The sequence below is a fragment of the Tenrec ecaudatus genome, chromosome X, assembly GCF_050624435.1.
Source record: "Tenrec ecaudatus isolate mTenEca1 chromosome X, mTenEca1.hap1, whole genome shotgun sequence".
In the NCBI taxonomy this organism is placed as follows: domain Eukaryota; kingdom Metazoa; phylum Chordata; class Mammalia; order Afrosoricida; family Tenrecidae; genus Tenrec; species Tenrec ecaudatus.
In genome coordinates, this window is record NC_134548.1 from 54,707,640 (window position 1) to 54,720,114 (window position 12,475).

General features: G+C 48.6%; 1 protein-coding gene across 6 annotated transcripts; it reads left to right on the forward strand.

The window, feature by feature from the left end:
- Positions 1–1,432: 1,432 nt before the first annotated feature.
- Positions 1,433–12,026, forward strand: WDR13 (WD repeat domain 13). Of its 6 annotated transcripts, none has more exons than XM_075539043.1 (10): positions 1,433–1,575; positions 1,900–1,986; positions 2,706–2,946; positions 3,483–3,592; positions 3,698–3,828; positions 6,381–6,688; positions 7,461–7,641; positions 7,741–7,882; positions 11,241–11,359; positions 11,751–12,026. In XM_075539043.1, exons 2-10 carry the CDS (start codon positions 1,946–1,948, stop codon positions 11,933–11,935), a joined length of 1,458 nt encoding a protein of 485 aa, XP_075395158.1. In that variant the 5' UTR covers positions 1,433–1,575; positions 1,900–1,945; the 3' UTR covers positions 11,936–12,026. The 6 variants fall into 6 exon arrangements, with proteins under 6 accessions (XP_075395158.1, XP_075395157.1, XP_075395160.1 ...); XM_075539042.1 differs by having other exon boundaries at positions 1,441–1,578; XM_075539045.1 differs by lacking the exon at positions 11,751–12,026 and adding an exon at positions 11,568–11,732 and having other exon boundaries at positions 1,441–1,578.
- Positions 12,027–12,475: the final 449 nt, after the last annotated feature.

Sequence of the window (12,475 nt, forward strand, 5' to 3'; positions counted from 1 at the left end):
CTGCATTTGTTATTTTTATTAAAAATGTGAAAAATAACAGGTTTAAAAATTCAGCCGGTTAATGTTAAGAACCCATAGGCAACTACTAAAATTGTATTTAAAACTTGAAAAATCTGTTTCTCCAGGTTACTTTTATTTTATTATTTTTTTTCAATTAATCATTTTATTGGGGGACTCTTACAAATCTAACAATCCATCATTTAATAGTATTAAGTACACATGTACATATGTTGCTATCAACATTTCCATAACAATTTCTTTCTACTTGAGCCCTTGGTATCAGCTCCTCTTTTTTCTCCTCCCTTCCCCACCCTCCCATCCTTGTGAATCCTTCATCAATGACATATTATCATTATTTCGTGTCTTAAACTCTGTGTGGATCCAAATCTCAGAGTTTTTTGTGCCTAATTGTCTTTTATTTTGAATCATTTTATTGGGGGTTCATACAACTCTTAGCACAATCCATACATACATCAATTGTATAAAGCACATTTGTACATTTGCCTAATTGTCTTTTACCCTTAGAGACTCAAACCCCACCCCAACCTCTAGGGAGCAGTGTCCAGAGGCCCATGTGCCACCGGAAGAACTGAAGAACTTTTTAGGGACCTCTTTCTATGGACTTATGCATGTGTGATCCTTGACAGAGTGGGCCTGTCAGGCTATTTGATGTAATTAAAAAGAAAAGAAAAACTTAAGGTTTAAGGAACAGGAAAATGTCTATCTACTTGGATAAACCACTGTCATTGAGTGGATTCTGACTTGCAGCAACCCTAATTTTCCCAAGCTGCAGGTCTTTTTTTTTTTTTTTTGAGTCGTGACCGGAATTTTATTTAAGTTTTATGGACATGTAATTACGTATCATACAATTCAATAGTTCAGTCGTTCAATCATATCAACGAGAATTGTACAATCATTACCATATCAATTTAGAACGACCCCCCCCCCAGCCCCCGTCCGCGGCAGGCTTTAAGTCTTTATGGGAGCAGTTTCGTCTTTTTCCCCGAGTTGCTAGTAGGTTTAAACCAGACTTTGCGGTTAGCACTGCCCAACGCTTACACGACAGCCCAAAGTTCAATGACTAGGGGATATTAGAGCTAAGGAAAGTCACTTTACGATTTTTATTTCCCTGTGCCCCGGATCTTGCTTGGTCAAGATACATATTTTTGTGTGTGTGCTGCAAGAAAAGTCGCTTGTCTTTTTCCTTTTGAATCAAATGGTTCTGATTTTACTTGTAGGATTGATTCGCAGATTCGCCCCGTCCCCTAGTGTTCTCGGGCATTGATTTCTTTGCGTACAAAAGGTGCATGCATTTAAGGATTGAGGGTGGGCTAGAACTTCTGGGCAGAAGCCTCGATCTTGGTGCAGGAAGTTACTGTCCTTTAGTGCGCTTGCGCGACTCTCCCACGCCCCGGGGAGTATTCCAATCGATTCGTTCTGCCCTCGGCAGCTGTCTCCTGACAGTGGTCGGCCATCTTGTCTGGAGCCTGGGAGAGGGAGAAGAGATCCAAGGGACAGGAGGCATTGGTTTCAGAGCCGCCCCGGGGGCCTCAAGAGCCGGAGGCAACCCCGGAGGTGGTCCGTAGAAGCGCGAAGGAAAGGCGGGGGCGGCGGGGCAAGATGGGTGGGGAATGCCAGGAAAATTTGCTCGGTGGGGGAGGGGCGTCGCTATAGCAACCGGGGAAGGGCGGGAGGGAGGTCTGAATCATTGTTGAGAGGGGGGTGCAGCTCTGCCTGGGTCTTGGGAACGCCCAGTGCGTGTGTGGTGGGTGGGGTTTCATGACGCTTCTTCGTGCCGGGCTTCGGTGTCTATGGCAACGGTCACCTGGCGGAAGAGGCGGGTCTAAGTCTTTTGTCTTTGGAACTGGGGAGCTAAGATTTTGTACCTTTATTCTTCAGGCTCCCGCGGGCGGGCCCGCCAGAGAAGGTGTTCGGAAGCCGGGGAATGGCCGCGGTGTGGCAGCAGGTCTTAGCAGTGGACGCAAGGTGAGGCCTGGGCTTGAAGCCCATGGGAACGGAAGTAGGTAGTGCATGCGCAGTGGCGCTGAGTGGCTGGGCTGTGTCTTCCGAGGCTGCTTAGACTTGCCAGGGTTGAGCATGTGCAGTAGCAGGGTGTGGGGCATGCTTGCAGTGAACTGGCCAGACCAGAGAGGGCCATAAAGAGCTTGCTGGGGAAATGCTGTCGGCTATGAGCATGTGCAAAGAGTTCCTAGAGCGTTTGGAAGAGGGATGGAGCTCAGGTTGGCGACATCCTGCCCCTCACCATTGCTCTCCATATTTCTCTTACCATCATCACTTCCCCCATCTAACTGCATCACTCCCTGACCATCACCACCCACACTGACTCCTGTCATTGCCCAGTCCCAAGATGCCAGTCTGATTCTGTGTTAGATTGACTCTTGTTATTGTCAGCACTGATCCAGTCATCTGAAACTGACCACAGCGAGGCAGCAGACTGACGTTCTACTGGACCTCACCCCCTTTGTTGACCTCACCCCCGTGGCAGGCTCATGCCTATTATTACTGCAGCGCTACCGGCATTATGACATAGAGGGACCTCATCACTACTCCAGCTTATTACTGCTCACTCTTGCTCTCTGGACCCCAGTCACTACCACCTCCCTCATACTCCTTCCCTACCCCCTGAGCTGATTAATTACCCTCTGTCCTGTGCCTGCTGCCCGTTCTACCTCCCACCTTGGCAGGTACAACGCGTACCGCACGCCAACCTTTCCACAGTTCCGGACACAATACATCCGGCGGCGCAGCCAGCTGCTGCGGGAGAATGCCAAGGCTGGGCACCCCCCAGCACTGCGTCGACAGTACTTGAGGCTGCGGGGGCAGTTGTTGGGTCAGCGCTACGGACCCCTCTCTGAGCCAGGCAGTGCTCGGGCCTATAGCAACAGCATCGTACGAAGCAGCCGCACGACTCTTGACCGCATGGAGGTGAGCTCCTTGCCACACGTGCCTCCAAAAACATTCACTCAACAGACACATTAAGCACTGCTCTAGGCTCTCAGGATAAGCAGGGGACCAAGTGAGAATATATATACGATAAGCCAGTCAATAGATTAAGAGGGAAAGAGAGAGCAAACTAAAGGGATATCAAAGAATTAGTCGGCTGGGTGGGGCAGAAAGGAGCCATTTTTGATGTCACTTATCAGGGAAGACCTCTCTGAGGCAGTGACATTTGAGCTGAATCTTGAAAGAAGGCGGGAGCTGAACTGGTGGTTTCCATGGGAATGTGTTCAGAGATTCTTTGTTCAAAGATCATTTATTGAGCCTCCACAGAGTGGGGCAAGTGTGGCAGGAGGGGAGCCAGCGAAGAGGCCCCCACAGTAGACCAGGTGAGCGCCGATGGCTGTAACTGTGGACATGATGAGAAGAGTCCTGATTCGGAATATATTCTGAAGGCATTGGACCTGAGGGAACCTTGAGTGGTGTTTTCAGAATACATTCACCCTGACCTTCTCTGTTCGTAGGACTTTGAGGATGATCCCCGGACTCTGGGAGCCCGTGGACACCGCCGTTCTGTCAGCCGTGGCTCCTACCAGCTGCAGGCACAGATGAATCGCGCTGTCTATGAGGATAGGTATGTACCAGAAATGGCTGAGGAACCACGGGGTGTGGAGGGGCCACAGAAATGGCAGGCCAAATGCTGGCATTTAACGACTTAGCACCTTCCGTACCTTTCTAGGCCCCCTGGCAGTGTGGTGCCCACATCGGCAGCAGAGGCAAGTCGGGCCATGGCTGGCGACACATCACTGAGCGAAAATTATGCTTTTGCTGGCATGTACCATGTGTTTGACCAGCACGTGGATGAGGCCGGTGAGTCAATGGGTGGCATGTCCTATCGCCAGGTTTTCACCCAAACCGACAATTGTCAAAACATCCTTTTGGGGACTGTGAAGCGTGTGGTACATCCCAGAAGGAATTATAATCCCTAAAGCCTTCTCTGAACTGAAAAGCCCTCTGCAAAAGCTCGGGTCCTCCTTACACTGTTGTTTTCAGTGCTGTCAAGTTGTAGAGAAATACTGCACGGCCCTTTGCCATCCTCGCCGTTCTTCCTGTGTTTGAGCTAATTGTTACGGCCACTGTGTCTTCTTTTATTGCTGACCGTCTACTGAGCATGAGCTCCTTCTCCAGGAACTGGCCTCTCTTCTGATAACATCTCGAAAGCATGTGAGACAAAGTCTTGCTTTCCTTGTTTCTAAGGAGCACTCTGGCTGTACTTTTTCAAAGATAGATTTGTTTGTTTTTCTGAAAGTTCATGTAGTATTTAATATTTTCCACCAACTCCATAATTCCAAGACATCAATTCTTCTAGTTTTCCTTATGCCCCGCCCGACTTTCGAATATGCGTGAGGCGATTGGAGTACCATGGCTTGGGTCAGGGGCACCTTGGTCCTAAGGTGACATCATTGCTCTTTAACACCTTAAAGAAGGCTTTTGTAGCCCAGTGCCACGCGTCATTTGATTTCTTGATTCCTGCTTCCATGGGCCTTGATTGGGATCCAAGTAAAATGAAATCCTGGACAATATTAATCTTTTCTTGTTTATCATGATGTTGCCTGTTGGCCCAGTTGTGAGGATTTTTGTTATCTTTACATGGAGGTGTAATCCTCCCGAAATCTTTGATTTTCATCGATCAAGTCCTCTTCATTTTTCAGCAAGCTAGGTTGTCTCCTCTGTATATTAGAGGTCATTAATGACCCTCCTCCAGTCCTGGTGCTGCAGTCTTCTTCAGGCAGTCCTGCTTCATAGATGATTTGCTCAGCACACAGATTGAGTAGGGATGGTGAGAGGATACAACCCTGACAGTTGCCCTACCTGATTTTAAACCATGCAGTACTCCCTTGTTCTGTTTGAGTGACTCTGAGAATAGTCTGTTTGAATCCACAGTGAGAATGCTTGTTCCATGGCCTCTTCTGACTCCAGCTTGAATTTCTGGCAGCTCCCTGTTGATGGACTACAGCACCCCCTTTGAAGTATCTTCAACATAATTTTACTTTCTTGTGACTGATACTGTCCAATAATTTCCTCATACCTCTTAGAGCACTTTTCTTTGGCACGGAAACAGAAATGAAGCTCTTCGAGCTATCGTCCAAATGTCTTGCGAGAAACAAGTGAACACGTCTTGGAACCTTATTTTTTCTCAATGCCTTTCAGTTCAGGTTTGACTTTTCCCTTCAGTCCTATCAGTTCTTGAGCATAAGTTGACCAATTCGTTTTCATACGCTAGCTCTGTATATTCCATTTTCTTTTCATACTGCCTGCATCATTCAATGATTTGGCTACAAAGACTCCTTAAATAGCACAACTTGAGGCTTGAGGGGTTTTTTTTCCCTATGAGTTATTCCAGCGTGAGAAATGCTGAACATGTCCTTCCATTTTGGTTTTCCAGCTCCACGCCTTTGCATATTTTTATAACACTTTGTATTCCCAAGCCACCCTCTGAAACCTTCTGTTCCGTAATTTTACTTCATACATTCTTACATTTCCTTTAGCTACTCTACGACATTCAAGAGCCAACTCCGAAGTCTCTCCGTTTTGTCTTCTCTGTAGTTCTAATGACCTTTTGTCTGCTTCGTGTCTGATGTCCTTGATCCCATCCCATAGCTTTGGTTATTAGTGTCAAATATATTCTTGAGATGGTGTCTGAATTCTGGTGGACTATATATCCAAGGTTGTACTTTGGTTCTGATGGTCTTGTGTTAATTTTCTTCAGCTTCACTTTGAACTTGCATGCCATATATTAAAGGGCTTTAGAAGCTTGAGAAGGTGCAAAGAGCTACGAAGTTCATGAGTTGCCTGTAATAGTTTAAAGGCATTACTGGAGATCAGTCTGGTAAAGGGTAGAGCGGGCTTCCGAATGCCCAGAGTTTTCCAGGCTGACAACACCTTCTTGCTCACATGTAGGAGCCCTGCTGGTGCCATGTGTAGGCAATTGGCTGTTAGCCAGAGTGCAGCCGTTCAGATTCACGAGTGGCTGGCGGAAAACGAATCTTGTCAGTCTGCTTCTGTAAAGTTTTCAGTCTTGGAAACTCTGGGGCAGTTCTACTTTGGGTCGGTGTGACTTGGAATTGACTTACTGGCAATGGCTTGAGGTTGATTTTTGGTGCTAAGGGGTAACAGATTTTTCACTTTGTAGAATACTGTTTGCAATTCCCAGTATACCTGCTGTAGTACAGGGAGGTTTGGGCGGAGGGCCGGGTGTAGTTGCAACTTCCTTTGCTAGCCAAGGAAAACCCTTTGCTGAGGCTGAGGTCATTTTGCCTCGTGCCCTGGAGCCTGGCCACGGCATCCCCATGCAGACCTTTTATGAATTCAAGCATCCAGCGATTGTGCCGACCTCCACAATTGACTCCTTAACATTGCAGTCCCTAGGGTCCGCTTCGCCAATGACGACCGGCACCGCCTAGCTTGCTGTTCCCTCGATGGCAGTATCTCATTGTGCCAGCTGGTGCCTGCCCCGCCTACCGTGCTCCATGTGCTGCGAGGCCACACCCGTGGTGTCTCCGACTTTGCATGGTCCCTCTCCAATGACATCCTTGTGTCTACCTCGCTCGATGGCACCATGCGTATCTGGGCCTCGGAGGATGGCCGCTGTATCCGTGAGATCCCCGACCTTGATGGCGCTGAACTGCTCTGCTGTACCTTTCAGCCTGTCAATAACAACCTCACTGTGGTCAGACTCCAGGCGGGGGTCCCGGGGGCGGAGGGTAGGGTCTTGGCTTGTTGTAGGAATCAGAGAATAAAGGGTACTGCCTAGGGACATGGTTGTGGGTCTAAGATCCCTTTCGGCTTATTGGGAACAGCCCAACTGTGGCCAGACTTCCAGAGAAATGGGTCAGAGCATTTGGGTGGCGGGCACAGTTCTTAGCCTGGGATGGGCTCACTGGGTTAGATTCCAGGGTGTAGCTTCCCCTCCCCCCACCTGGAGCCATCCTGCTGTCAACTGCAGGGGGTACAGGCTGAAGAGCAGCTCTGACCTTTTCTGGTCTGAGCAGCAGCCTCCCTGTGGTCAGACTCCAGGATCAATTGGTCAGAGAGCAAGGAAGGGAAGTTAGAACCCTGGCATGGCCCCGAGGTTAGTGAAGGACAGGGGGAACTGACCACGAGTGACCCTTTGCATTGCAGCAGCCCCTTTGTAGGCAAGGCACCAGGAAGGAGGGGTGCGCTATCCATGTGATAGGTTGGGGACAGCCCAGTGGTGGTCAAAGCACAGGGGGAATTGGCCAAGGGACAGCATTCTAGGTCTGAGACCCCTTTTTATCTCTAATGAGATCGCAAGAGGGGCTAGCTAGGGAAGAAGATGCAGCCCCACTGTAATTGGACTCCAGTTAGGGCCCAAGGAATAATAGGATTATGGGCCATTGACCTTTTTAGTTCCATTGGGGGTTGGATTCCAGGAGTATCTGGCTGGGAGCAGGATAATGGAATGTGGATCTCACTCACAGGTGGGAAATGCCAAACACAATGTTCATGTCATGAACATCTCCACGGGCAAGAAAGTGAAGGGCGGCTCCAGCAAACTGACGGGCCGTGTCCTTGCACTGTCCTTCGATGCCCCCGGCCGGCTGCTCTGGGCGGGTGACGACCGCGGCAGTGTTTTCTCCTTCCTCTTCGACATGGCCACAGGTAGGCAGGCAGCAGGCCGGTATCTGATAGCTCATTCTTCTGTCCTCTCAGCGCACAGGCCTCACCCTTCCCTTGTCTTGTCTCCTGCCATTGCTACAGGGAAGCTGACCAAAGCCAAACGTCTGGTGGTCCATGAAGGTAGCCCTGTGACCAGTATCTCTGCCCGTTCCTGGGTCAGCCGGGAGGCACGGGACCCTTCGCTGCTTATCAATGCATGTCTCAGTAAACTACTGCTGTACAGGTGGGTCTACCTGCCAAAGCTCCCCAGTGATGGAGGGCCCACCTCCTCTATCAGACAGGGACAGAAGTCCTTATTACCCCCCCATCAGACTAAAGCCACATAAGGGCAGAGAGCCTGTCTTTGTCACAGAGACCAGGTTTCTTCATCATCATCATCACTAGAACTCAAAATTCACTGCCATTGAGTTGATTTCAACGCATAGCAACCTTATAAGGCAGAATAGAACTGCTCCTCTGTGTTTCCTAGACTTTAAATCTTTAAAGGAGTAGACAGCCTCATCTTTCTCCCATAGAGATGTTAGTAGGTTTGAACCACAGACCTTGTGGTCAGCAGTTCAAGGCATAACCCCTACTACACCTCTAGAGCTCCTTTTAGGTCTTTCTCACTGCCATCGAATCACTACTGATGGCTAGCAACTCTGTGGGATGGAGTAGGCCTGCCCCTGTGAGTTTCCGAGACGTGTCACTGTTTGCAGAGTTGAAAGCTCCGCCTTTCCCTCATGGAGCCACTGGTGGTTTTGAACTGCTCACTCTGCAGATAGCAGCCCAACACGCGTAAGCACGACTCCACCAAGGATCCTTTCATATTAAGTAGTGCTTTATTTTGTTAATACCATCAAGCTTGTTCCACTTCTGGGCGGCCATGGTCTGGAAATCCTATGGAACAGTTCTACTCTCCACAAGTGAGGCCGCCCAGAAGTGGAACAAGCCTGGCTGTTAACCTTTTGGCTCGTAGTCAAACTGAACTCAATAATATCGGTCGTAGTGCTAGTGACGGTTATGATAATACCTCACATTTATATGCAACTGATGTAGTTAGGCTCTGTTGGAAACACTATATATATGTACCTCATTTAGTCCTCCCAGCATCCCTGCAAAGAGGGTGCTCCATTTTACCGATGAGAAAACTGAGGCATCGAATGGTCTCATCCTTAGAGCAGTGACTCTGTTCTCAAGCAGACCAGCATGCCTGGAGGATAGAGATCAGTTTTCTTGATCTGAGGAGAGGAGGGGGTTAATGAATTAACTTTAAAATTTGGTGTTAAGATCCCCATTCACATCTGTTATGTTGCCGTTTTCAGCATGACCATTCAGATCGGAAAACCCCTGCCCAACGTGATGCTTTTTATTTCTATATTTTGCTTCCTGCTTCTTATTTTTTAAGGAGGAAAACAAGGTTTCTTGGGTGTCAGTTACTGTTGGGGCAGTTCCCCCCTCATGGCAACCCCCTGTGTATCCGAGTGGAACTGTGTGCCATAAGGTTTTTTTTCTTTATCGTTTTATTAGGGGCTCATACAATTCTTAACACAATCCATACATACATCAATTGTGTAAAGCACGTCTGTACATTCATTGCCCTCATCATTCTCATAACATTTGCTCTCCACTAAAGCCCTTGGCAGCAGCTCCTCATTTTTCCCCTCCCTCCCCACTCCCCCCGCCTCATGAGCCCTTGATAATTTATAAATTATTATTTTGTCATATCTTGCCCTGTCCGTCTCCCTTCATCCCCTTTTCTGTTGTACCTCCCCCAGGGAGGAGGTCACATGTCGATCCTTGTAATCCGTTCCCCCTTTCTAACCCACTCTCCCTCTAGCCATAAGGTTTTCATGGCTGTAAATTACCAGGCTTTTCTTCCAAGGCACAACCGGGGGAGCTTACACCTCCAGCCTTCATTGAGTGCATGGCCCAAGAGCTCATTGAGAGATACGTGGTATGTCAGAAAGCACTCCCACTAGGGCTCTGCTTCAAGTATGCACAGGTCGATTCCAAGCAAAATGTGTTCAAATACGTCTCTGTGATCAGTGGATGGATGCAGCCAAATTCTTTCAGTAATCCCCTTGTCAGTCTTGTTAGTGTGGCTTTAAAAAAGGGGGGTATCTTAATAACAGTGGCTTCTGAGGAGATGTGCTGGGCCAGTTCAATTCAAGGTTGAGAGGTCAGCTCCGAAGGTGACAGCAACTTTTATTTTGAATTTCGAAGTGCTAATTTTGATCAATGACCGCAAGGTTTATTGGGAAGAAATTTCAAGAAAATTAGTGAAAGGACCAGGACAGTTGTGTTGAGGGATTTTTTTTTCTATTATGACAATGCACTTGTTCATTTTTTTGAGGATCGCAGGGGTTGTGCTATCAGAATGTCATTGGCAGACCTTAACGATACCACCCTACAGCCTTGACCTTAGTCCTGCAGATTTCCTTTGACTCCCCAAACTCAAAGAACACTTACAAAGGACGTGGTCTGCGCCCCTTGAGGGTGCCAGAATTGCCATTGGCGGGGGTGTCAGTCACAGCACGCAGAGTTCTTTGGGGAAGTGTTCGGTCAGAGAGTTGGAAACACACGTTTTTAGACTTTAGATAGAGGATGTCAAGAAACCGTAGCTTCCCATTCTGATATTTTAAAGAAACCTTGCATAATTCTATAGCAGTACTTTTAGACTTACCTTCATTTAAAAATACTTATAATTTTTAAGTATACGCTTAAGTTTCTCATGCTCAGTTCCCCCATCCTTTCTGTCTTCCTTCTGCCACAGTGAAGCACGTTAACAGCATTGTGTATCTTTCAGTAGTCCTCTCATCCTACCCACTGCCACTGGGTCTGTTCTGGCTCAGAGAGACCGGGTGCAGGGTTCCCAAGGCTGTACATTTTTACAGGAGTAGAAAGCCTCAGTTGGTTCAAACTGCTAACCTTATGGTTAGCAGCCCAAAGTGTAATGCCACCAGGGCTCCATCGATTGTCCTAGGCAGAAATGTGCTCCTTCTGCATCCTTTTCTACATCTCGGGTTTCTCATCAGATGATACCTTGTAGAAATCGCCCTGGGTCATCAGCAGTACCTTTATTTGATGCTTTTTAGTGACTGTGCAGTAGGCCAAAAGTCTCTGGGTGGTTCAGTGACGCGCTGAACTACTAGCTGAAAGGTTAGTAATCCAAACCCACCTTGGGAAGTAAGGACTGATGTTCTGCTTCTAAAAAGTTCGAAACCTTGAAAAGCCTACGGAGCAGTTCTACTCTGAATACAGAGAGCCACTGTGAGTTGGGTCAGCTCAACAGCAATTGAAACCAACGGTGGTTCACAGTGGAGAGCAGAGGGCCGTACATGCCTGGCCATGTATTTCTCCCTGTCCCTCTTCGCACCAGGACCGTATGTAGAGGCTGAGAAAGGAAAACTTGTCAATTAAAGTGTAGCGGCTTCCCATTTGTATCAGCAGGCCTGTTTCTGGACTGCCACTAGCTCACACATCAGCCATACTTCACTGGGTTTTGCAGCCATCTGCACACTTAATTTGGTGAATTGGTCCCCCTTCTGGGGCTGAGGCGGAGACTGCACCCTGACCCATTCTTTCCTTCCTGTCCTCAGGGTAGTGGACAATGAAGGGACCTTGCAGTTGAAAAGAAGCTTTCCCATTGAGCAGAGCTCCCACCCGGTGCGCAGCATCTTTTGCCCCCTCATGTCCTTCCGTCAGGGCGCCTGTGTGGGTGAGTCTCACAGGGTTATGGGTGGCTGGGGAGGGGCAGGGACCAAGGCTGGTTCTGATATGGCCTCAGACAGTAGGACACCCTGATGCCCTGACATTCTGGGCCCCCTGACCCCTCAGAGGCCAACACTGTCATGGGGAGATTGCCATCTCTAAAGTGCACAGGCAGGTTACACTTTGAACAGCCTTCCTCCCTCTCCCTGAGACAGCTCAGAGACTCCGAGCTCGCCTTCCAGCTCTCTGAGAAGCTCAGAGCCCTCACACTCCGACTGCAGGACTGAGACAGCTAGGTGACGGGACACACTGTGGAGCTCACCCCTTAGACACAGCAGAGACCTCAAACCTGGGCTGCTCTAATGCCTTCTGATGACCTTTCCTTTCCACCTGGGCAGTGACGGGCAGCGAGGATATGTGCGTGCACTTCTTTGATGTGGAGAGGGCAGCCAAGGCTGCCGTCAACAAGCTGCAGGGCCACAGTGCGCCTGTACTTGATGTCAGCTTCAACTGTGACGAGAGCCTACTTGCTTCCAGTGATGCCAACGGCATGGTCATCGTCTGGAGGCGTGAGCAGAAGTAGGGTCTGCTCACCTCTGCCGTGGTCCCACGACCACGACCACCTTGCCCCACTGCTGTGTTTGTAAATAAAGTTTCTGTGGTGGCTGTGCTCATTGTTTGCTCCCAGGTCTGCGGGCAGGGGGGGGGGATTGGGGGAGGGGTGGAGTGGGCAACCCTAGAACCCAAGATAAAATGGGATGCATTTACTTATCCACTTATTCAACAAGCATTGATTGAATATCTCCTGTGGTGTTATAGGCGCCACTTTGTCTTACAGGCATGCATTCAGCAACCATTATTAAGGACCTGCTCTCGGTCATAAACAGCTGCAGGCACGGGGAATAGAGCTGTGACCTAAACAAGAGATCCCTGCCCTCATGGAGCTTATATTCTATCGGAGGCAGACAGACAGTAAATAAATAGTAAGTCAATTAAAATGATGTGAAAAGAATAAAATGAACAGGAGATAGACTTGTGGGGGCAGGGGGTTGGGCTCTTGTTTGTTTGTGTGACATGATCAGGGAAAGCCTTCCTGAGAGCGTGAAGTTTAAACAAAAATTCA

Excerpts from the sequence above, each read along its gene's own strand:
- WDR13 (XM_075539043.1), top strand. The coding sequence starts at position 1,946 with ATGGCCGCGGTGTGGCAGCAGGTCTTAGCAGTGGACGCAAG. Across the intron at positions 3,593-3,697 it reads CGCGCTGTCTATGAGGATAG|GCCCCCTGGCAGTGTGGTGC; the intron begins GTATGTACCAGA and ends GTACCTTTCTAG. Across the intron at positions 6,689-7,460 it reads TCAATAACAACCTCACTGTG|GTGGGAAATGCCAAACACAA; the intron begins GTCAGACTCCAG and ends TCTCACTCACAG.